General features: G+C 36.4%; 1 protein-coding gene across 2 annotated transcripts in view; it reads right to left on the bottom strand.

Moving 5' to 3' along the window:
* Window positions 1-3,249: 3,249 nt before the first annotated feature.
* The window catches only part of SCAF11 (SR-related CTD associated factor 11), a 77,751-nt gene continuing 55,165 nt past the window's right edge, over window positions 3,250-25,835 (bottom strand). The window contains exons 7-15 of one of the 2 annotated variants that reach the window (XM_010382280.2): window positions 18,921-18,979; window positions 18,649-18,761; window positions 17,602-17,703; window positions 15,959-16,065; window positions 10,672-13,389; window positions 9,268-9,614; window positions 7,330-7,548; window positions 6,629-6,748; window positions 3,250-6,360 (exon numbers count right to left, since the gene is read on the bottom strand). In XM_010382280.2, the coding sequence (XP_010380582.1) occupies window positions 6,214-6,360; window positions 6,629-6,748; window positions 7,330-7,548; window positions 9,268-9,614; window positions 10,672-13,389; window positions 15,959-16,065; window positions 17,602-17,703; window positions 18,649-18,761; window positions 18,921-18,979 (3,932 nt within the window). In that variant the 3' untranslated portion in view covers window positions 3,250-6,213. The remainder of the gene's footprint in view (window positions 6,361-6,628; window positions 6,749-7,329; window positions 7,549-9,267; window positions 9,615-10,671; window positions 13,390-15,958; window positions 16,066-17,601; window positions 17,704-18,648; window positions 18,762-18,920; window positions 18,980-25,835) is intronic. The other variant, XM_010382281.2, reaches the window with a different exon arrangement.

Raw genomic sequence — 25,835 nt, 5'->3', positions numbered from 1 at the left:
ACTATACTATTGGATGATTAGTCTATAGTGTCTAAGATGAAAATGGTTTCCACAGAATTTAAGTAAGAGTTAAAACTATTGAAAGAAGTCAAAGGTAACATGGCTGGAAACAAGCTGGAATTTATTACAAAGGAGGAATCGATGCACAGGAAACTGAGAAAATGAAAACAGGGCAAGAAAAGCAAAGAATGCACTAAAGATGGCTTCATGGTTAAATATCTCCAAAACAGGAAATATGGGAGTGCTATTAAAAAGTCAAAAATGAGGCCAGGCACCATGGCTCATGCCTATAATCCCAGCACTTTGGGAGGCCAAGGCAGGACAATTGCTTGAGCTCAGGAGTTTGAGACCAGCCGGGGCACCAGAGCAAGATCCTGTCTCCACAAAATTTAAAAAATTAGCCAGGCAGAGTGGCCCATGACTGTAGTCCCAGCTACTTGGAAGGCTGAGGTGTAACAATCACTTGAGTCCAGGAGGTTGAGGCTGCAGTGAGCCGAGTTCACGCCACTGCACTCCAGCCTGGGCAACAAACCAAGACTGTCTCCAAAAAAAAAAAAAAGTCAAAAATGAGTGGACCTAATTAGACATATGATACATGTCCCTTCCTCTCACTTTCCCCATGCTGTTTTCACTTCTCTATATCAGCTATCATTCCTGCGTTACTATACGAACGTAAGTTTATATATGTGAACTCAATGTAACATCCCCAAGTCTAGCATGGACTTGGATGTGAATCTTGGCTCCATTAAGTAGCTGTGCAACTAGGTAACTCAGTTAATCCTTTATGTACCTCAATTTTTTGTCAAATTACTAGAATTGGTTTTATAAATGAAATGTGGTAATACATATGAAATGTTTGACAGAATGCCTAGCACATACTAGAAGCTTAATATGGTAATATTTACTGTACTATTCCTTTTAGAATACTGTGGTAAGATGAAACCTGACATGAAGAATCTAAGAATTCCTTATACACAGTAGGTGTGCATTGTTTGATGAACTGAACATTCCGGAAGACCTATGAACAGGCCATGCGCAGTGGCTCATGCCTGTAATCCCAGCACTTTGGGAGGTTGAGGCAGTTGGATTGCTTGAGTCCAGGAGTTTGAGACCAGCCTGGGCAACACAGCAAAACCCCATCTCTACAAAAAATACAAAAGTTAGCCAGGTGTGGTAGTGTACACCCATAGTCCCAGCTACTCAGGAGGCTGAGGTGGGAGGACTGCTTGAGCCTGGGAGGTTGAGGCTGCAGTGAGCAGTGATTGTGCCACTGCACTCTTGCAAGGGCAACAAAGTGAGACTCTTGGCTAAAAAAAAAAAAAAAAAAAAAAAAAAAAATTGTTCAGTGGTAAGTCACAAAGGGTGTTCATTAAAGCGTTCTTCCTAATAGCCAAAACCTGCACATAACTTAAATGACCAGCAAGAGAGGAACATGATGTAGCCATTATAAAGAACATGGCACATTCATACATACTGACATTGTATCTTCAGTTTATGAAGGGAACTAGAGATGCAGAACAATTTACAAAATATAATTCATATGCTGGGAAAAACGATCTGTGCAACCTGCTTTCCTGGAACCTTACAAAACATTGTGTTTGAGACAGTATCTCGCTCTAACACCCAGGCTGGAGTGCAGTGGCACAATTTTGGCTCACTGCAACCTCTGCCTCCTGGGCTCAAGCAATTCTCCCACTTCAGCCTCCCAAGTATCTCGAGACCACAGGTACACACCACCTTGCCTGGGCAACTTTTTGATTTTTTTGTAGAGACGGGGTCTTGCTGTGTTACCCAGACTGATTTCCAACTCCTGAGCTCAAGCAGTCCTCCTGGCTTGGCCTCCCAAAGTGCTGGGATTACAGGTGGGAACCACCTTGCCACCAAGTTAAAAAAATTTTTGTAAATGCATTAAAGAGTTTGGAAATATATACAAACAAATCTTTGTAGTGGTTCTTTGGATAGAAAAATCAGCTTAAGAAAATGAAGTTTCACAGTATATGTAATTCAGTTTTAGAAAGTATGCATCATGTGTGTATAATCACATTAAAAAATTTTTATAAAATGAGATATTCTATTTGTAGAATCAAGCCCAAGAAAATCTGAAATTGGTAGAGATTGTTTATATGTCTTATTTATATTTTACTAATTTATATTCATAAAAGCAACTTAGGCCAGACACAGTGGCTCATGCCTGTAATCCAGCTCTCTGGGAGGCTGAGGTGGGCAGATCACCTGAGGTTAGGAGTTCGAGACTGGCCTGGCCAACATGGTGAAACCCCGTCTCTACTAAAAATACCAAAATTAGCCAGGCATGGTGGCAGGCACCTGTAATCCCAGCTACTCAGGAGGCTGAGGCAGGAGAATCACTTGAACCTGGGAGGCAGAGGTTGCAGTGAGCCGAGATCGCACCATTGCACTCCAGCCTGGGTGACAAGAGCGAACTACCGTCTCAAAAAAAGAAAAAAAGGCAACTTAATATCCAACAGTGGAGGATTGTTTTAATGGTACAGTCATGTTATAGACTACTATACAGCCATTTGGGCCAGGTGCAGTGGCTCACGTCTGTAATTCAAGCACTTTGGGAGGCTGAGCAGGCAGATCACTTGAGGTCGTCAGGAATTCAAGACCAACACAGTGAAACCCCATCTCTACTAAAAATACAAAAATTAGCCAGGTATGGTGGCAGGTGCCTGTAATCCCAGCTACTCAAGAGGCTGAGGCAGGAGAATTGCTTGAACCCGGAAGGTGGAGGGTGCAGTGCACTGAGATGGTGCCACTGCATTCCAGCCTGGGCAACAGAGCGATATTCCATCTCAAAAAAAAAAAAAAAAAAAAAAAAGAATACTATACAGCTAGTATATATCATTTTTTATTGATAAAATAAGCTGTAATTTTTATTCAAATAGAAAATTCTCAGTACATCATTAAGTGAAAATGAAAGGTTACAACATAATTATGTGCAGCTTGTTTGGCATTAGTTGTTACCTTTGGTAGGATTACAGGTGATTTTTCTCCTTTTACACATTTACTATAGTTTTTCTAATTTCTTACAATAATTATGTAATTAGGGGAAATGCCATTAAAATATATGCTTATAGCTAACTCTAAGGTTGCTTCAGAGCTTGGGTATTATGGAACCATGATGCGAATGACTTTGGTACAAATCCAAGTAACACTTCAACACATTTGTAAGGAATTATAATCGAGAAGTCACCATTCCCCTGGAAACTTAATAAAATGTTAAAGACATTAGTTTATCAAAAGAATTTATTAGAAAATATTACACACTACATACATATTTATTTAAGAGTATAATTTCAGTAGACAGCACTCCAACTTCATAATAAAAACAATATCTCATGGACCCTGGGGCAATCACTGTGCTTCTGAAGCTACATCTTTTGGATGGAATATTCAAGCAGTATACACTGTGGCCATTTAAAGGAAGGTAAGAGAAAAAAATGTGGTAATTACCAAAACAAATTTTAAAAAGCACAAAACTTTTAGAATGTTAACGGATAACTACTATTAGTCTCAAAATTCTAGGCATTTCTATACAATATTGGTCAATGTGACTAGTAAATGAAAGGGACCAAGGTTTCAAAGATCAAGTCAATACTGAACCTTGATAAATAACAAGAAATGTAACTCCACAAAATGTTTCTGATTAAGTTTGTGCCCATGCAAAATTAACATAAATTTCTTAAAGAATGAGGAATGTTAAAGCAATGTATTTTTTCAACATAAAGCATGCATTTTCTAATACATTCTTAAACATTTCAAAATTTTAAAAGTTTGAATTCTAATCAAATAACACACTTCATTAGCTATTAATGCAGTCTAACCAGTGCCCCCATCAGATATGGAACACACACTTGTTATTGTCATGGAAATAATTCATGGGAGTGCTACTAAAGATATATGAGACTTCAACTCTTGACCACACCACTTTTGCTCCAAAACTTTAGAACTTGTTTGCAAAAGCTAAAAAGTATAAAGCACATTTTAAAATGTCACCCAGTTCTCAAATGTCACTGAAAGAAAATGCAGGAAAAGCATGTATTGTGTGATTAATCAACTTAGACACAGCAATTTGCTGCAAAAATTTCAAAGTATGAACTAGCTTTAACTCAAAATACTTTGAACATTCACAAAATTGTTTGTAGAGTTCTAACCTAAAACAACTAAGGAGGTGTGCCTTGATATTCTGAAACACTGTCATAATACTTTATTAGGAGAAATACACTTGAAATTTCTTTATCATAATCTAAATGCAAACTTTAAAAATATATACCAGTAGAATACCATATTACAAATGCCCAGAAATGTAGAATGAAGGTCAAACACTGCTTGGAAATATTTTTATGATTACACTCATAACTTAACAAAGCTTATGAACTAGCACAATCATTATGGGGCCAACATTTCAAAATATTTTGCCTATCAAAGCTAGCACCAGGAAAAGTATTATGCATGTAAAATTGAGAAACAGATAATCCTTACTTTAGAAAAGCACAGTTCTACAGAGTATTGCTCTGGCTAGTTTAGCTAGTAAAAGGGTCAGTTTATCTCACTGAGGCATGTATCTCCTTGGATCCATTAACTTATCTGAAGAACTCTCCAGGTACTTGGTATGTACTGAAAATTCTTACTGGAATCAGAGTTTATCATGGAGAAAACCCACTGTTCTTTCAGTTAAAATAATGGCCCGATAAACATTTTAAACTTACCTTTTATAAAAACTGAGATATTCTAGTACTAAAAAGAGGAAAACAAACAACAAAACAAAACAAAAAAACAAATCCCTAGTCCCTGAAAGGCTAAACAAGACTCCATTATTTAACTTTCCCCTGCGTTTCTAAAACACAGGTTTTATTGGCTAGAATTTTAGAATTTTGCAACATGGCTAATGGCTACCACCTGATCACCAAATTAACACTTCATTCATTGTAACAAGTGTGAAAATAATTTCATCAGTGATTAAACAACGACTTTATGCCAGTGCCATGAGTCTTGTAATTCTTAGTCCCAAGGAAGGGAGGATAACAGCTTAACAGCAGTTCTCAAATTGGCACAAATAATTTATCATCTGCAATGGGTAGAAGAAGATACTATGAAAGAACATAATTTCTACAAAGTCAACATTTTGTTTTTTGAGACGGAGATTTGCTCCTGTTGCCCAGGCTGAAGTGCAATGGCATGGTCTCGGCTCACTGCAACCTCTGCCTCCTGGGTTCAACTGATTCTCCTGCCTCAGCCTCCCGATTAGCTGGGATTACAGGCATGCACCAACATGCCTGGCTAATTTTTGTATTTTTAGTAGAGACAGGGTTTCACCATGTTGGCCAGGCTGGTCTCGATCTAACCTCAGGTGATCCACCCGCCTCGGCCTCCCAAAGTGCTGGGATTACAGGCGTGAGCCATCAGGCCTGGCCGAAAGTCAACAATTTTTCCAAATCTTTTTCCTCAAAGTCTTCAACAAAGACTTTGAACTGCCAAAGTTGTAATCTAGTAAGTCAAACTGCTTATCTCAATTCGGGGTAAAAAAAAAAAAAAGGCACAAAAGAAAAACAAGCAGCATAACCTTTATTTGGTCATACAATAGGTGAAGAATGTCTCAATGTTTTGAACACTAAATTTTACTCGTGATAATTTTTTTCTATCTAGGTAATTTATTCAGATATGTGCTTTAAAAATACACATTAGGAACTCTGCAACTGATATGTTCTATTTAATATTAGAAACATTTTTCATGGTAATACATTATTTAACTTTCTATAATTAGAGGGAAAAAATCAATCATAAAGATCATACTTTATATTTTAACCTGACAGAATAAATGCATTTTATATATATCTCTTTGAAAACCAGTGCACTTAGAAGTTTCTAATTTATGCACTCCATTGCTCTAATCAAAAAGCTATGCATCTTTCAGTATCCACACTATAACACAGTCCTAGTAAAGATGCACATTCCTTTCAACCCTTTACTTTCCCTTGAATTTTGTGGGGGAGGTTGGAGGGGAAGGAAGGATACAGAAGTTTCAGTGCAGATCTATATTTATTTAGAACAAAACATCATATCCTATGTTAAAAAAATAATTTTATCAAAACCAAATTTCAATCACAGTTATGTATGATTTTCAGTTAATGGTACATGTTGAAATTGCACTTTGCAGATATCCTGATAATGTCTTTGACAGCGTTCCCCATTTCAGCCTATGTTTTTTTCAGTAGACACAGGTTCTTCCAGAGTTTTCTTTTGGCTCCCCTTCCGTGAATATTTGTATTTGTCTACATAAGCTTTAACCAGATTTGCCACTTTAGTAGAATTTACTTCTCCACTCTTACTATGACAAACCTAAGAAAAAAGGGGTGAGGGGTAAACATTTTTCATGCTTAAAGCGATAAAAGCCAAAATAGAAAGCTTTGTGAAAAACAACCCCAAAGAGATAACCAGACTTATTTTCATGTTTCATTATCTCATACAAACTAGTCAAAAGGCAAAAAAGTAGACAGGAATTAGTAGGAGCTAGCTTTTATTATTTTAATTAAACTTCAGCATTCATTTATTAAAACAGAGGTGGTTCAAAACAATGTGCACATACTTCACTAAAGGCATAACTTACTTTATCTACTGCTTTCCGTACAATTTCTTTATATTCTTCCTTGGTGATATCTTTATTCTGGTAAAATGGCTTAATGGCCAATTTTACCTCTTGTGCTGCTTTTTCTTGAATTTGCAATTTCTGATGAGAAGAAAATGTGTAATTTATTATTTACCAGTCATATGCTCTCACGAAATTTCAAACAACTGAAATATTTCACATTTACAGTAAGAGACTCTCCAACTATTAACGTGACAAATACAAAACAGTTTATTTACTAAAACATATCAAACATTTCTAAAAACAATTATAAAGTATTACTAATAATTTACTGGACATCAACTCATCTAGAGAGAATCCTTCAAATAATACTGGCATTTAGACTGCCAATAAGAAATTCCCTTCACCGGGAACATCACGCACTGGGGCCTATCATGGGGAGGGGGGAGGGGGGAGGAGGGAGGGATTGCATTGGGGAGTTATACATGATATAAATGATGAATTGATGGGTGCTGACGAGTTGATGGGTGCAGCACACCAACATGGCATAAGTATACATATGTAACAAACCTGCACGTTATGCACATGTACCCTAGAACTTAAAGTATAATAAAAAAAAAAAAAAAAAGAAATTCCCTTCACCACTCATACAATAAAAAGCTGATATTTTTCACCTTTATCATATACAGAATTATGGAGGTTGCTCTCAACCTTGAACTTGCCTTGTCTGTCTTCGAGCTATCTGCGCTGGCTTCCACTGTAACACTTACTTTGCTTTCTGCCAATTTTACAGCAGCATTAGAGGCTTTGCTGTGACTTGATGACGAAGTATTACCAGAACTTGGTCCCTGAACCGTTCCCGTATTTCCTGGGGCTGCTGTTGGAGCAGGCAAAACTGGTGTACTCATGTTATTACTTACATGAGAAGAACTAGGAATACCCTGTTTTAAAGAGTTATCATCAGTTAATAAATTACTTGTACTCGATAGAAGTCTTTTAGTGATGTATTAGAAATAACATTAAAAAACACAAAGCAAACCAACCTTAGTACTAAACAAAAATGCATATTTCAGGTAATTATATCTAAAGGGCCCTTTAAAGAAAAATGAGTAACACTTTTAAACAGGACCTTATTTAGATATGTCAAGATGAGTTTTAAATTATATATATGTATTGTAACATTCTGACAGCAACCCTAAAAACAAGGAGAAGGAGAAGAGCCTTTAAAGAACTGTATCTTCCTGCAAGGATCTTCAGGAATATTAACGAAAATAAGTGCCCCCACTTTAAAGATTGGAAAAAATAAAGGCAGTAAAATCAAATGGCTTGTAGTAAGTTGATAGGAGAAAAAGATTAAGATACAAGATACTAAAATCCAATTTCCCTATTCTTTCAACTGTATCGTACTGTCAGGATTCTACTTTTCTTTTATTTATTTATTTATTTATTTATTTATTTATTTATTTATTTATTTTATTTATTTATTTTGAGACAAACTCTCACTCTCTCCCATGCTAGAGTGCAGTGGCGCAATCTTGGCTCACTGCAATCTCCGACTACTGGTTCAAGTGATTCTCAAGCCTCAGCCTCCAAGTAGCCGGGATTACAGGCATGCATCACCATGCCTGGCTAATTTTTGTATATATATATATTTTTTGAGACAGAGTCTTGCTCTGTCACCCAGGCTGGAGTGCAGTGGCACGATCTTGGTTCACTGCACCCTCTGCCTCCTGAGTTCAAGCAATTCTCCTGCCTCAGCCTCCTGAGTAGCTGGGATTACAGGTGCCCACCACCACACCCAGCTAATTTTTGTATTTTTAGTAGAGGCAGGGTTTCACCATGTTGGCCAAGCTGGTCACGAAGTCCTGACTTCAACTGATCCACCTGCCTTGGCCTCCCAACGTGCTGGAATTACAGGTGTGAGCCACCGTGCCTGGCCTAATTTTTGTATTTTTGGTAGAGATGGGGTTTCACCATGTTGGCCAAGCTGGTCACGAAGTCCTGACTTCAACTGATCCACCTGCCTTGGCCTCCCAACGTGCTGGGATAACAGGTGTGAGCCACCATGCCTGCCTAGGATTCTAAAATTTTTTAAAGGCAGTCATAAAATTATAAGCAACACAATGTTTGCAAATTATTCACATTTTCTATGTCTCACAGAGGCACTTCTCCTTTCTTTTCAGCATGATAAATTCATGAAAATGAAACACAGATGGTAATGGATAATGAACAGCTTTATCTAGTGTTTGTCTGAACAAGACAATAAAAGCTTCATCATAGCACTTAATCACTAGTTCCCACCGCCCCATATAACCCCCCCAAACAATGCAAAACAGCGGAAAAATGTACAGCGCCCACCACTTGATTCTACTTTGGCTTATAATTTGGTTTACTTAATATGAAAAAAAAAATCCTGTTCAGATATAAGTAACAGCATATATGTAGCTTGGATTTGGTAATAAGTATTTAATTAATTTTCTAATTTGGGAGTTGGGGGGTTTTGAGGATAGTGAAAGAGGGACTATGAAGGTTTACCATAACTAAAATCAAATAAACAAATTGTTTTTGAATGCCAGGATGCCTTTTTTTGAACATCTGTCCTGAACAGCTAAATGTTTACAATGGCTATATTGATTAAACTTGAGTTGCTAAAAACATACCTGCAATTGCTTTCCATCTGGTTGTGAAGTAATGTAGTTGACTTGTTGGGATGGTGGGGGAGGGGGGGGTGGTGGTGGTAGTCCCTGAGATACACCGGTAGGAGCGGCTACCTGCATAAGGGGCACTCCTGTGTGGAGATGCAAGGGTAGCTGAGGATGAACGTTAAATGGATTGCGTTGGATGTTCATCAAAGGAGCATGAACACCCACTGGATATGGGAAGATATTCATAGGCTGGTGTTGTGCATTCATTTGTTGCTGCATTACATTCATTTGTGGTTGCATCATATTTATAGGTAGCTGAGAACCATCAACTTGCTGGTTTGTTTGGTCTTTTAGGCTAGAATCTATCAAAAGAAAAAAAGCTTGTGAAAAAAGTCATGTTATAAATCTCTGTAGACAGAGAAACAAGCACTGGTTACAGTAAAATTAAATAGCAATTAATAGGCTCAGTATAACAGTACCGATCTCCAATTGCTTAATTTAATCCTGTCATTTCTAAATAATGTGAACTGATTTTCTAACTGAAAGAAAACATTTGGCCAGGCGCGGTGGCCCAAGATTGTAATCTCAGCACTTTGGGAGGCTGAGGTGGGCGGATCACCTGAGGTCAGGAGTTCGAGAGCAGCCTGGCCAACATGGTGAAACCCCGTCTCTACTAAAAAATTACAAAAATTAGCCAGGTGTGGTGGTGGGCGCCTGTAATCCCAGCTATTCGGGAGGCTGGAGAATTGCTTGAACCCAGGAGGTGGAGGCTGCAGTGAGCAAAGATCATGCCATTGCACTCCAGCCTGGGCAAAAAAAGAGAAACTCCACCTTGAAAAACAAAACAAACATTCACCTGAAAATATGTTTTAAGAATAAGTTCATGTAAAACATACATCAACAATCAGTAGATGAAGAAACTGACTAGTTAAAAAAAAAATCACATAAAATTTAGTTACTAAATTATAATATTATTCAATTTTTATATCTTCAACAGCCTTTTTCTTGCAATGTTCTTAAGAAAAAAAAAGGAAATATAAATCTTTACTATTAAAACAATGGCTTATTTTATTTGTATGAGAACGATTATCAAAAAAATTAAAAGTACACATATCTGAAATCAACAAATTAGAGGTTAAATCCTGCATAGGAATATCCCAAACTCTTACTGTAGCAAACAGTGCTGAAAATATTTAAGTCTTTGGCAAGGTCTGCAGCAAAGGTAGCGTTAATAATATACTTATGTAGATAAATGTATGTGTATATACATTTATATAATGGAAAGTGACCTGTAAACAACTAGGGTTCAGCTTATTATAAAAACTACAAATAAGGATCATTTCAACTCATACAAATAACATATTAAATTTATAATTCTTCAAATAAAACAGTATCAATAAACCAACAAGAATACATTACCCTGTCCAGATGTTTCCTCCTCTTGTTTCATCCATCCAGACTGTGGACCTGTAGAATTTCTGCCTCGTCGCGAGTAGTAGTTTTGTACATCTGCTGGCAAAGTCTTTCTCACAGCCCAGCTAGATGCAGATGTCCATCCAGATCTATCTGCTGGTGTATCAAATGAGAACTCCTGTTCACTTTTCCGCTTATAGGACTGCTGTTCTACAAACTTGAAAGATTCACTCCCTGAACTGTTTGAATTCCCTGAGAGGGGTTTTCGATTTTGCCACCTATTTTCATTCTGATCTTTATAGGCAAAACTACTTCTGTAAGTGCCTCTGCCACGGTTGCCTCTGCCTCTACCACGGTTAGATACCCAACCAGAACCAAAGTTTTTATTCCAAGAATTTCCTGAATTTTCATTTCTATTTTCTTCCCAGTGAGACTCTTTCAACTTTTCTGGATTTCTGGTTCTTGGATCAGGTCCAGAGTTTATTTTTTCTGTTATCCAACTGGGACAGTCATTTCTATGTTTGTCAGCAGAATTTGGATCATCAGCATCTAGATGGATGTCATTTTTTTCTTTTCTTGTATTTTCATTCTGTTTCTCTGGGTCATTCTTTCTGTACCGATCATTTCCTCGTGGACATCTCCAACCATCATTTGCCCATCTTCCCTTCCACCGGGGAGAGTAACTATCTCTGTCAATTCTACCAAATGATGAACTCTTACTTTTTGCTCTACATCTTGAGGGGGACCTAGAATGAGATCTGGACCTAGACCACTTTCTGGTTCTCCTCTCTCTCTCTCTCCTCTGCCCATCTCTATCACTTTCTCGTTCTCTGCTCTGGGACCTGGATTTTTCTCCTGGGGAGGAATCTTTCACTCTTAGCTGAGATCTTTTGTTCTCTCTAGAAGTTTCTCTTCTTGGGGACAGTGATTCAGATCTTCTGCTTTCCCTAGTAGTATCCCTTTTTGGAGACCGAGACTGAGATTGTCTCCTTTCTCTTGCAATATCTTTTTTTGGGGACTGAGAACGGGATTTTTTCCGGCCTCTGGCTGACTCATTCTTAGGAGATGGTGATTGAGACTTTCTGCTTTCTTTCCCAGTTTCTCTTCTGGGAGATGGAGACTGGGGCCGCTTCTTTTCTTGTGGAGTGTCTTTGTTGGGAGACCAAGTTGTAGATGGAGAATGAAATCTAGATCTTCGAGCACGAGGCTTTTTGGCTTTATCTATGGTATCTTTTAGGCTTTCAGATGGTTGAGAAACAGTTTCAACCTTTTCATCTGCAAGATCAGAAGACGGCATATTATTTTCGGAACTGTGTGTCACAGAATTTTCATTCATTTGCTTAAGATCAGCATTTACAGATGGTTCAACTTCAGGTTCATTTTGGTCACTGCAAAATGAATCACACTCCATAGGTATCATTTCATTGTTGTCCTCACTAAAATGCTTCTGAATCTGTTCAATGTGTGTTTTGGGCAACTCTGTAGATCTAGGATGTTCGGTCAGCAATTCATTCTTTTCTTCTAAAGATTTTTCCAATTTGGTGTTCATAAGATTATTTTTTAATAAATTATTTTCAGAGTCTTGAATATTATTGAAATCTTCATTCCCAAAAGTATCACATGTTGCAATTATTTCTACATCTTCAGTTTCAACACGCCCAAGCAATTGAACCTCTGGGCTCTTAATAGATTGTCTGTCCACCGTTTGTATCATTTCACCCTCAGAAGATTTTAACTTGGGGCTCTCTATAAGCTCCTCTGTTTTTAGTGTAGAATCTTTATGTTCAGTAACTTCTACTATGGAACTCTCTGTCATTTTTTCCTCATTAACCACTGACTCTACATTCTCAGATAACTCACTTAGGGGACTAGATACAGGTTGGTGCACTTTGATTTCATATGTTAAACATGTAGGAAAATCATTTGGAAGATGAACTGTACATATATCTGCCTTTACCTCTGATTCTGAAAGTCCAGATATCGGGTCTTGCTTTTCCAATGGATCACCTCCTTTTTCAAAAATATTTTTAGAAAACTCACTTCCCAAACACAAAACTTTAGCCTCTATACCTGTATTCTCAAGTTTTTTAACCTCCCCTTCCTCACCAGCTGGCATAGGAGGATCCTGAGCACAAGACTCAGAAGATGAAGATTCTACTCTTTCCTCTGTATCATGATTTGCAGTATGCTTCTTACTTTCTTCTATTTGCTCATTGCAACTTTTCAAGCAATCAGCAGACTGGTTTTCTACATGTGTCTGCAGAGTACGAATGTTACTACTGTCTACATCTGATTGGTGCTCTTTTTCTAACACAGGTGATGTGTCAGATTCTGCTGTTTCTTCATCTACTGAATCATTGGAAGATGATTTTTCAGGGGCAGCTACAGAGCTCCGAAGTTTCTTTTTCAGTAAAGGTGGTTTTCTTCCTCTTCTTACAGACTTCCGTTTTGGAGCCTGTCTTCTTTGCTTTTCTGACTCAGTTGAAGAGGGAACACTTAAAGATGGATTACTGTTACCTGGGGCATCACACCCAGAATTGTTTGATATTGGGGATCTCTGAGACTGACTGGCTGTTTCGGCTCTCGTGTTACGTGTAGACCTCCTTGTAGGAGTTGTCATTGCAGGTTTTCGTCTTGATCCTCTGGTATTTGATGTACCAGAAGTTTGCTTCTTTTCTTCCCCTTCTTGAGGATGTGCTAATGCATATCCCTTGCAAGAAGTACCTAATTTTTTTTTTTTAAAAAAAGGCAAAAAATATGTGTTTTAAGAAACAGGAATTTGGCTTTAGCTAATTTTAGCATAAAACAGTCTGCAACAGAGTGAAACAAAATACTTACAAATAAAACTATTAATAAATGCATAGCTACTAACTTCTGAGTAATAATGAGGTATTCATCAACTTTCTTAATGACACTGAAATAAGTTATAACTAGATTTGGTCCAAGTGGGCAATTTTATAGAGAAAAAAAAGGAAAATAACTTTTGGTCTTGCAACTGCTACTTGCTTAATTTTTTTTTTTTTTTTTGGAGACAGGGTCTCACTCTGTCACCCAGGCTGGAGTGCAATGGCGTGATCACTGGATCAATCATCACTCACAGAAGCCTCAACCTCCCAGGCTCAAGCGATCCTCCCGTCTCAGCCTCCCGGGTAGCTGGGACTACAGGCATGCGCTACCATGTCCAGCTATTTTGTATTTTTAATAGAGACAGGGTTTCGCCATGTTGCCCAAGCTGAAATCAAGTGATCTGCCTGCCTCGGCCTCCCAAAGTGCTGGGAATATAGGCGTGAGCTACTGTGCCCGGCCGTGACCTGGGATTATCTAGGCAAAAGGAGAGAGAAAATGGTCAAGTTATTCATGAATTAATAAAGACTCAAACTATTTATTAATAATTAATTAATAGATGTTACTTCTAAAGATCTATGGTTTGGATATGAAAGCCTGAAACAGGAGACTTCGAATCCGTTCCTCAAAGCCTCCAAGTTGTAATTTCTAAAGACTGTAGAACAGAGTTTCTAGTTGGAATATTTTTTATTTTTAAAACTGACAGATAAAACTGTGTGTTTACCATGTACAACATGATGTTTTGAAGTACATAAACATTGTGGAATGACCAAATCTAGCTACTTAATATATGCGCTACCTCACATAGTTACAATTTGTTTAGTGAGAACACTTTACATCCACTCTCTAGCAATTTTCAGATATAGTTGACCCTTTAACAACACAGGGATTAGGAGCACCAACCCCCTGCACAGTCAAAAACTGGCATAGTTTTTACTCCCCAAAACTTAACTGTTGTTCACCAGACTCCTTACCGATAACAGTGAATTAACATATTTAAAAATGTTACATACTGTGTTACATACTGTATTCTTACAATAAAAGAAGCTAAAGAAAAGGTTATTACAAAAATCATAAGAGAAAGTACATTGCAGTGCTGTACTGTATTTATTGATACCCTAAGTTTATATCTTTTTTTAAATATATCATTTGTTTACAAGATGAATTATCTGTCTGAAATGGTGGGCAACTGTAGCTATAGATCTCGATCAGTTCCTATCAAGGAATTAAACTTCTTCTTATAAAGCCATAACTTTGCTTCTTGGGAGCACTTCCTACATCACTAATGGCACTTTATGTGGGTCCCAAAGGTGTTACTCAAGGTTTACAGTATTGCACTAAACACTATGAAAAATACGCAAGTACTGCAAGAGATCACTTTTTACTGTGATATGCAATCTATTAGAAAGACAAATGCTCACATGGAGATGATTACATTACACCAAGTTTTGCGGGTTTTTTTTTTTTTTTTTTTGAGACAGGCTCTTGTTCTGTTGCACAGGCTGGAGTGCAGTGGTGCAATCACAGCTCATCATAGCCTCAGCCTCCCAGATATTCAAAACACTTGAGCTCACCAAAATAGCAATAGGTGGCGGGCACAAAAATTGTTACACTGGTAAATATGCACTATATTTAATTTTACTCAGTTATGATTTAATACTGTATCTTTATAGCTGTTTACATTTCTCATGACTGCAAATGGTGGAACCATTTAGTTTGAGTGTGTATATGTTTTGATAAATTTTAACTTTTTATCATAGATTTGTATGTATTTTATGGTAGTAAATGATGAAATAGACTAGTATCTACATATATTTCATGCATTAATGACATACCTTTTCCTTAATTTTTTCACTATTTATAGGCTATGTGATTTGTCTATGAGTTTTTTCATTGTTGCAAATCTCCAAAAATTTTCCAATATATTTATTTTTTTAAATTCATGAATAAATGTCACCACCCAGTTAAAACCTGTGTTTTTCAAGGGTCAACTGCATTATTATAGTCATCACGTTACACAATAGACCTTTAGAACTTATTCTATCTAGCTGAAACTTTCTATCCTTTGACCAACAACCTCCACCCCACCCCCTAGTCTACAGTCTAGTTCTATGAGATCAACTTTTTTAGATTCGGATCATGTGGTATTTCTTTCTGTGCCTGCCTTATTCACTTAGAATAATGTCCTCCAGGTTCATCCATGTTGGCACAAAAGACAAGATTTCCTTCTTTTTGTAGCAGAATAATATTCCATTGTGTGTGTATATAAGATATATATAGTTGAAGCAATTTTAAAGTTAAGTCGCTGCCCAAACATTTATAGAAGTATTTACAAGTTACTATGCCTTACTTTACAGCTTTTCTAAGTCATCAAACACACATTTTTATGAAACTGGAAGAAAACAGTAATAATAATTTTAAAAATAGAAAATGATTTCACAAACTTTACCAAAATGTTGTAAAGATATGGTACTTGTTGGAAAAATAGTTCTTGGCAACATAGAAGAAATGAGAGGAAGGACTTCTGTTTCAACATTCCAGGGTATAAAACCAATTCTGAAAACATAATAAAGACATTTTTGTTTAAATGGTTTAAAAAATTAAACCAGCAATCTAAAAGTATTAATTCTCTAAATCAGGTTAGCAATATTAAAATACAGTGCTTAAAACGTTTTTTGCTCAAATAACTAAAAATGTAAATTCAAGGTTACTCCTTGTCTGAAGATAGCTACCAACTGGCTGCAATTCAGAAAAAAATCTTTAAAACTATGTTTTTCTGATAAATTCATGGCAAAGAAAAGACGAAAGCAACTTAACACAGACGTTTCTCTTTGAAATAATTTATGTAGTATTTTGACAAGATATTTTCCAGCTTTCATCATGTTCTTCACTAGTCTAAAAAAATAAAATCAACTTTGAGGTGTAATTCAACATAAAATGCACAGATTTTAAGAGTACATTTGGTAACTTTTGACCAAAGTGTATACATATATAAATATATATATATATGTCTGTGTTAACCACCACCCCAATCAAGAAAGAGAACATTTCCACCCCTGCAGAAAGTGTCCTCACACTCCTTTGTAATCCTTCTCCCTCCTTTCCAGGCAACCAAGGAACTGATTTATATCACTATGTTATATTCTAAAATTCCTCGACCTGGGGACTGCTCTTCAAAGTTCTCAGTGTCCCTAGAGACCTGTTAAGACTTCCTCCCCTTCAAATTTTCTCCATTCAAACCCAAACCACTTCTCAGCATTTTTGTTTCTTATTCATTTAGGTCTCCTAACAAAAGACTATCTGATTCAGTATAAGGTGAGATTCTGGAGCAGGAGAAGAGAAGCATGGAGAAAAAAAATGTAACTTGTACATGTATAAAAATAAGTAACTATAAGGAAGAGTTTCATAGTACATACATCTGGACTTCTTCATTTGACTTCTATTATGTTCTGCCATCATTCCTAGAGGGTGAATGCCCTATACAGAACTATATTATAGTGACATATAAAATAAAGTCATAATACGTTATAGGAATTAATATAACACTAAGGCAGCGACCCTAATCTTAACTTAGGAGCTTGATTTAAGTATATATTACATATCTAGCACCATCTTAGTAGCTTCAGGACTAAACTAAGAAATAAAAAACGAGATTACAGAAAGTCATGAGTGTCAGGGTAGAGTAGGCACTTGATCAAATAGTTATTTAGAAGAACATTTTTGAGGAGAGGAATATGGTAAAAGTGTGATTCAGCTGACAGCATACAGGTAAGACTGGAATGGGAGAACAGTATAGGAATGGTGACAGATGTATTACTAATAATAAATCTTAATATTCAGGTTCTCTCCTTTTAAATAAATCTAGCATATACACAGCTATACTTGTTAAACAGATAAATTCAGGATTCTTTACTTTCTAAGGGGTCCTTTATATAACAATCTTTGTTGGGCATTTGAAACACCAAAGTTTAATTTGCACAAAACTTCCTTAGGAAAATAACAATTGAATAAGGTACCCCTGTATTTAAGTACTAATGCTATCTTGTTCACGTTAGCATGTAAACACCTGAGTAAACAATTTTTTAGTTTTACCTTCCAATTCCAGGTAATGTATCAGGAAACCATGACAATTCCAGTTCATGTCTCTTCTGCCTAATCAATGTACTGATTTCACTGGCTTCTATAAATTCTGTACTAAAAGATAAATTTTAGACCTTCATCAGAATCTCACAATTTTAGGTTCAAAAAAACAATTAGGTCGTACAAAGAATAGCAGCCGTTTTTGTACCTAGCATTATGAATCACACTTATCAGAATGTGAGCTTTTTTCTATTTAAACACTTTCAAAATAAACTCATTCCTAAAATAAGTACAATTTTTATATCGCAAATTAGAATTGTATTTATTTGTTAAAAATAACCCTTGAATTTCCATCTTAAGTGACAGAATTTTTTAAATAAAGTCAAGTCAGAGTAATATCCTTATTATTGAAAGAAAGAAATTCTAGGTGCAATGGTTTCCTGCTTGAAACTAAGCCTAAGACAAAAGAAGAAAATAAAGGAGGGTAAGATGACTGCAACCAAAAATGGGCATAGTTCAGCTTTTCAAAAGCCTACTTAGACATAATTTTTTTTTGGTACCTTGCCAAGCTCTAAAATTAAATCACACAATCTTATTCTGTGCTGCTGGCTCAACTAACTATATGTGACTTTAAAGCCTCAATTTCATCTTCAAATTCCATAAATATCAACTTTGTATCTACATGCCAGTCACTAGGATTCAAAGATGAATGGATCAGCTCTAAAAGGGTTCTTCTTTAGGTAACATCCCCACAATCTAATAAATAACCTACTTCTCTACATAAAGAGCTTATATAGAACAACTTATTAATGAAAACAAAGCACACTGGCATAGGCAATCATTGCACAATAGAGAAGCTCCCCAAATTAACAGGTTTTCTCTTGGCTAGAGCTAGTTTACATTCCAAAAATTAAAAAAAAAAGAAAAAGAAAAAAACTAAAGCAAAAAAACCAAGGTGGGCCTTTCAGATTTTATTGGGCCCAGAGTTTAAATTTCTAGCAAAGTTAATAATTAAACATCAAGTATAAACAGCATAAATTAAAAGTAGAAAATACTAACCAATAAGCTCTATAGGAGGTAAAGGAAGATTCTCCAGGGTGACTAACAGAAGAAAACATATTGCAGAAAAAATTTCTGAAGCACTGATTTGTACTCCAATTTGATCTCTGAGGCTAGAAAAGTAAAAAGTAGTTAGTGAAACCGCAAATAAAAATATCTCTAATAGGTAAATAATAGTTATACTTAAATATTTTGATACACCTGAAGCACTGGTTATTTATGGACTAAAGTGTTATTATTTAAGAAAAAGATCTCTCTTGGTTTCAACAAACCTTATTTATCTTTATTGCTGCATTTTTCTCTCCTCCTGTTTCACTGTATAAAGAGTTTCCTGTACAAAGACATAAAAGGACTTGGTTAGCTTGTATTAATTTTTACTAAAAAGGCTATAAACCAGCACTGATGCCAGTATACTGCCAATTTTCCCAAATGCCGATTTCATCTTATCTTGTTAAGCTACAAATATAAGTAAAATATAAAAGGCCACAATAGAGAAAACTAGGTGAAGTATGTAAAACCTGCTATGTTTACAACATGTGAGTTAAAATTCTAATCAACATTTTCTGCTACCTTATGCAAACTTAAACTATCTTGTAACAAAAGGTATACACAAGAAGTCAAGCTATTTAGTATCAACAATGCACTTAACATTTCTTTTCCAGCTATCATCTAGAAAACAGGTAGCTATCTCAAGTACAGGCTGACTAGGGGGCCTGGGGCCATCAACTCTTGTTAACCATAAATTACCATTTAGCCACTGGCACCCAGTTCAGGTGTGTTCTTTTCTTCAAATTTTATACTAAGAGGGAAAAGTAGATGTGCTGTCTGAAACAGCTTTTTGTTACAACGTTAGTGGCTTCACTGCTTACGACCTGTCTACAGTGCATATGACAACTGCCTTTTAATTTTCCCCCTTGCTTGCCTCACAAAGGGCCTACTGACATAGTTCAAAATAAATCACACTAACTAGGAGGCTTGTTTCCTGCACTGCAAGATCATATATATTTTGTTTTACTTCTGTTAGTCCAGTTGGTAATAACCTACTTTCTACTTAATAGCATACTAATTTCCTTTTTAGTTATTATATAACAGCTGTTTGGTTTTGCACAAGTCCCTCTCAGAACTATTGTAACAAATGTAATTTCAATGTTAGTGGCAGGCGAACAGGCTGAGTTCTGGAACTTACTGCCTTACCCCTTTGAAAATCTGTATCTAAAAGATGATACACTGATTTTAAAAATTGCTTATGAGGCAAGAAGTAAAAACGTGTGGTAGGTACACAGATACACTCTTAGAAATAACCATGTTCCTTCAGCTAGACATAGAATTGCTGTGCTATACCTACATAGTGTCTTTTATGCCCTAAGGATGCTGAGTTGTTTTGTTTCAGGTTGCATTCACTCAACACTTAATGAGTATGTAGTGTTTACACAGCATTCTTTCACTTGGAAACCTATCTCAGAAAGCCTTCATTAGATAAAATGCTCTCTACTGAAAGAACTGTTAGTTTTCTCTGGGCAATGCTACATGTAAAAATCCAGTCCAAAAGCTATTTCACATATTTCTGGGTAATTTTCAGATAATTACTGAGCAGCTTCAATGACAATCTCTAAAGTATTCAATACTGGTGAATTTGTCTAAATTGTGGTTTCCTGAAGATCGTTTCACAAATCCACCCTACTTGTCTGTTTTTGGAGGGCAGTGATACACCTTTTCATTTAGTTTTTATCAAAGTAATGCATGTACATACTTTAAGATGTCATATAGTACTTCCAAACTTATAAAGAAAAATTATGGAAATACCCGCTCTTGATTTCTGCTTCCCCAAAGCACTCATCAAATCCTTTGGCTGTTTCTTCTAACATTTACTTCTTTATTTCTAAATAACATCCTTATACTACTCTACGTTTTTTTTTTTTTTTTTTTTGAGACAGAGTCTCGCTTTGTCGGCCAGGCTGGAGTGCAGTGGCACAATCTCAGCTCACTGCAACCTCTGCCTAACGGGTTCAAGCAATTCTCCTGTCTCGGCCTCCTGAGTAGCTAGGACTACAGGCGTATACCACCATGCCTGGCTAATTTTTGTATTTTTAGTAGAGGTGCGGTTTCACCATATTGGTCAGGCTGGTCTTCAACTCCTGACCTCAGGTGATCCACCCACCTCCGCCTCCCAAAGTGCTGGGATCACAGGCATGAGCCACTGCGCCTAGCTGGCTTCAGATATTTTCCTAGGGTTAATAATGGCTTTGTTTTTTCTTTTCCTTTTCTTCCTTATTATCCACCATTAATTTAGCTAACTACGACAAAAGTATAAATCTGAGTTTAATACACTCAGATACAACAACTCATCCATGAAGTTGGTTCCCCACTCTCCTTGCAAAACTCTTTCTTTGTCCTGGTCCAATATGAACTGGTAACTCTCAAAACTGTTGTTCAATAGTCATTCTGGGATTGTCCTTTGTCATTATCCTAATAATCCTCTTTGTCCTCTTTATCTTTTCCTGAGTTGGAACTCATTTTCTGAATCTCACATTGTTCTTCCATTTACTATCTCATTTAGTGAAGTATATACATCCTCCAGCAGAAGTGGAAAAGGGTGGGAATTCTGAGTTAATACATGATGGACAGTTTGATAGGTTACAGAATTTTCTAGGTTAGTAATCATTTTCCGTAGAATTTTCAAGGCATTGCTTCACTACTCCAACTATTGTTAATGACACTCTGTAACCCCAATCCTCTATGTGGTCTGTTTTTACTCTCTCTCTCGTCATCCTCAGACTTCTAGAACTTTATGAAGTACCTGGTATAATTCTTTTTTCATTTACTAGGTATTATATTATTTCTTCATATCTGGACACCTGTGCTCTACTATTACAGAAAAATTCCCTTTGTGTTACTTTTTAAAAAATAAATTTTTGCATTTTTCCTTTCTGAAATTTTATTATTTCATATTGAATCTCTTAAATGAATATCCTATCATCTCTTTGACTTTAAGTACTGCTTTCTGAGACTTATGAGCTTATCTTCTATTCCTGTTGAATTTTCATATTTTTGCTGTAATATTTTTAACTTCTAAAAGCTTTTTCTTAAATATTATTTTTCTTAAATCATTGATAAAACATCCCTTCTTTCAGGCTTTGAGGATATTAACTTTTTTTAAGTTATTCCCTATTTTATAGCAATGGGTCTGTCCCATCAGGTTCCTTTTGTATCTGTTTTCATCTTTATTATATTGATTTCCTCAAATATCTGGAGATCCTTGATTGTTTGTGGGATACTAAAATATTGATTGAAAATGGTATAGATGGGTGGTCAGAGCCTTTCAGCTGTTTCACTGTAGGGTGATCAAGCAGACATCTGGTTATTTCATTGGGAGACTCTCAAATGACATTATCTTTAAGTCTTTTCTTTTGGGCAAGTCAGTTTTCCAAAAGATGCCCCTTATCTCCTACTTTGGAAAATAATAGTAATCAAGATTGCCAGTGCTCTGAAAAACGATCTTGGGTAGAGGACTAGAAGCCTCATCATTTGACTTAATTTCCCTCTCTGTTGTTTGCTGTATCATCATTTATGCTAAAGTTTAAATCTGGTTCAAATACTCATTTTAGAGAGTAAATCTCCAGTCTTTCATTGGGTAGTCCCCTTGTTCTACCCTGTTCAGCCAGGAATCTTCAGGATCTAAAAATTTTTAATCAATTCTGTTTTCTGAAACCACCCCATTCTGCCTTCACAGATAATGGAGGTCTTCAAACTCAACTTCCTTCACAGATAATGGAGGCCTTCAAACTCAACTTTCTAAGGTTCAATGGTATGTGAACCATCTTGAGATTCTTAACTCCATTCTCCTTGTGAAATGTCTATGTATCAGCTTTCTGCTAAGACAATTTACCATCCCCCTTATACTATTTTACTATTTTGTGGACACTTATGTGCTATCCCCTACTCTCCAGCTTTCTTCTCTTTGTGGCTTAAACTTTGTGGCTTAAAACTTTTCCTTCCAGCCAGGCGTGGTGGCTCACGCCTGTAATCCCGGCATTCTGGGAGGCCGAGGTTGGTGGATCACCTAAGGTCAGGAGTTCGAGACCACCCTGACCAACATGGTGAAACCCTGCTCTACTAAAAATACCAAAATTAGCCAGGCATGGTGGCAGGCACCTGTAATCCCAGCTACTCAGGAGGCTGAGGCAGGAGAATCGCTTGAACCCGGGAGGCGGAGGTTGCAGTGAGTCGAGATAGCGCCACTGTACTCCAGCCTGGGTGACAAGAGTGAAACCCCATCTCAAAAAAAAAAAAAAAACAAAAAAACCCCACACTTTTCTTTCATTCTTTTATTGTCATTTTAGTAGAGATTTGGGATGAGAGGGAGCAGAGCATTAAACAAGTACTCAATCTGTTATGCTTAACTAGAAGTTTGTTTTATTTATTTTAATTCAGCATATCCCCAAACATGCTTCATGAAACACCAATCCCAAAGGATGTTTCATTAAAACATCCTTTTGTACGATACAAACAAGTATAATAAAGGCTCAGAGCTTAGAACCCAGTACTTGGCAGGCATCCAATTAAAGTTTGACTAATTGATTCCAAAGTTTAATAAAGACACACTTAGATGGATCTAGTATACACTTAAAGAAGTACTACATTAAGAAATGCCTGAAAGGGAGATCCTTTCTGTAAACTATATCAATTATAAACTACTATCTCAAACCAAAGATTAATGTTCATTCCAAGAAACAAAGTGAATATAAAGGAGATTAAAAACAAAAATGTATGATTCAGTTATCTAGTATGAGAGAAGAAAGTGGCATTTCCTCAACATATTTGCTAATAGGTTTGCTATCTAACCTTTCACAATACCTCTAGTGTGGCAACATCATCTTCATTATATGAGAAAACTAGACAGTTTATATAATTTTACTAAAGTCACAGGTGTTTTAATGGTAAAAAAAACTGTACAAAACTCAAGGGGCTTGACTTCCAGTAAAACCATCTATTAGACCTGCTGAAGTTTTAACTAATATTATACTATATTTATAGGCTATAATAATTTCTAATCAAGATATAAGAATTCACAACTTCATAAGCTCTATTCATTAGTTTGATTGCTGTATAACAAATGACTTCAGACAGAAAGTCACACACCTATGTTTAAAGAACAGTCCCATCCTGCTTCACAAAACTTGAAGAAATTAAAGAAGTTTGGCCAGGTACAGTGGCTCACGCCTGTAATCCGAGCACTTTTGGAGGCCAAGACCAGCAGATCATCTGAGGTCAGGAGTTAGACTAGCCTGACCAATATGGTGAAACCCCATCTCTACTAAAAACACAAAAGTAGCTGGGCATGGTGGTGCACGCCTGTAATCCAAGCTACTTGGGAGGCTGAGACAGAAGAATTGTCTGAACTCAGGAGGCAGAGGTTGCAGTGAGCCAAGATCGTGCCATTGCACTCCAGCCTGGGCAACAAGATCGAAACTCCATCTCAAAAAATATATATAAATAAATAAGAAACGAAAAAAAGAAGCTAAGCGCTAAGCAGAGTTGCTTCTAAAATCTAACCAATCAATCCTAGATAAAGAGATAGACAATAGTTTCTCAAGTAGTTCTTTTATTAAAAGAAATTTAAATTATCCTTAGGCTATATCATGGTTTCTGTTCAGTGTAACTGGGCAAACAAAGATGTATTCAATTTGCACAATCCCCCACTAACTCTACCTTCACCTTGACTTTGTCTCTTGGTTCCTTGCTTAGTCATCAAATGTCAACATCTAAGGATACAAGCTGTCTTTTCTGTTGTATGACAGGCTCATTTCTAACCCTAAACTTTGCAATAATTCCAAGTTACACTTACAGGTTCTCTTAGTCTTCTAATTAGTCCATTTGTTAATAAATACTGTCTAAGAAACCTTATAAGAAATGTGAAAATTAAAAGAAAAATTTAAAACAAAAGAAATGTCCAAACTAAAGGTGAAAACTCTTAAAGGTTCTAATCTTACAGCTATGATTTATGACCTTTAGCCTGAAGGAACAAAAAAAATCACAGTTAACTGATAAGTGGCAAGCAGACATTCTGTTATCAAAATTAAAGAGAGCTAATTTTACATTAAAAATTATTTTTGAGCTTGAAAGTACATCCAAACAAGATCCATCAGAATGCCAATAATTTAAGTTACAAAGGCTGCAGACAACCATAAAGTGAGAGGCTTAATTAAGGTCGGTAACACTAACAATATCATGCTTTAGTATTATTTCATAGTAGAAAGTGGCATTGGATATGGAGTCAGAAGACTGGATCAAATTCTGATGGCTCCAATTATTAGCAATGTGATCTTGGACAAGACATTTAGCCTTTTAAAAAAGACTTTACAAAATGCTGTTAATACATAATCTCAGAAGACAGAGTTAGTTTATTAATCTCCTCTTTTGACATCTTTAGAAACTTTCTAACAGATACTTGACTTCCCATCCTTTTGGAATACTTTAACCAGGTTAGTTTTTCTAAAACAGTTTCACCGCATTGTATCTCAGTTGAAGAAAACTTTTGTGTCTATCTGCATAGCAGTCTTCCTTTTCGTCTCATTTCCCTTTATTTATTTATTTTTTTGAGAAAGGGTCTTACTCTGGCACCCACACCGGAGTGCAGTGGCATAATCATGACTCACCTGAAGCCTCAACTTACCCAGGCTCAGGTGGTCCTCCCACCTCAGCCTCCCGAGTAGCTGGGACTACAGGTGTGTATCACCACACTTGGCTAATTTTTGTATTTTTTGTAGAGGTGGGTTTCACCATGTTGCCTCAGTCTTATTTCTGATCATCATAGTCTTAAACATTCTGCCTGAACTCAAGAATGAGAAAAGAAATGACAACTGGAAGAAACCATCAATTTAACTGAGGAGTCAAGCATAAATAAACATATATCAACACAAACTGTTCATTAAAATAACATGAAGATGAATAGATCTTATTTGTACATGAAATGTAAACATCCAATTTCTTCAGAGCATCTCTATGGTCGTAGACACCTTACTTATCGAAAAACGAATTTGCCCCTCATCTTTACTGAGGTACAATTTACAAAAACTGTATATATTTAAGGTATACTACTTAATGTTCTGATGTATGTACACACTGTGAAAATAATCACCACAAACTAAACATATGCATCACCTCACAGTTACCATTTTCCCTTTTTC

This window comes from Rhinopithecus roxellana, chromosome 10 (assembly GCF_007565055.1).
Source record: "Rhinopithecus roxellana isolate Shanxi Qingling chromosome 10, ASM756505v1, whole genome shotgun sequence".
Taxonomy (NCBI): Eukaryota; Metazoa; Chordata; class Mammalia; order Primates; family Cercopithecidae; genus Rhinopithecus; species Rhinopithecus roxellana.
Note: the sequence above shows the minus strand (reverse complement) of the source record. Positions and strands in the feature narration are given on the sequence as shown.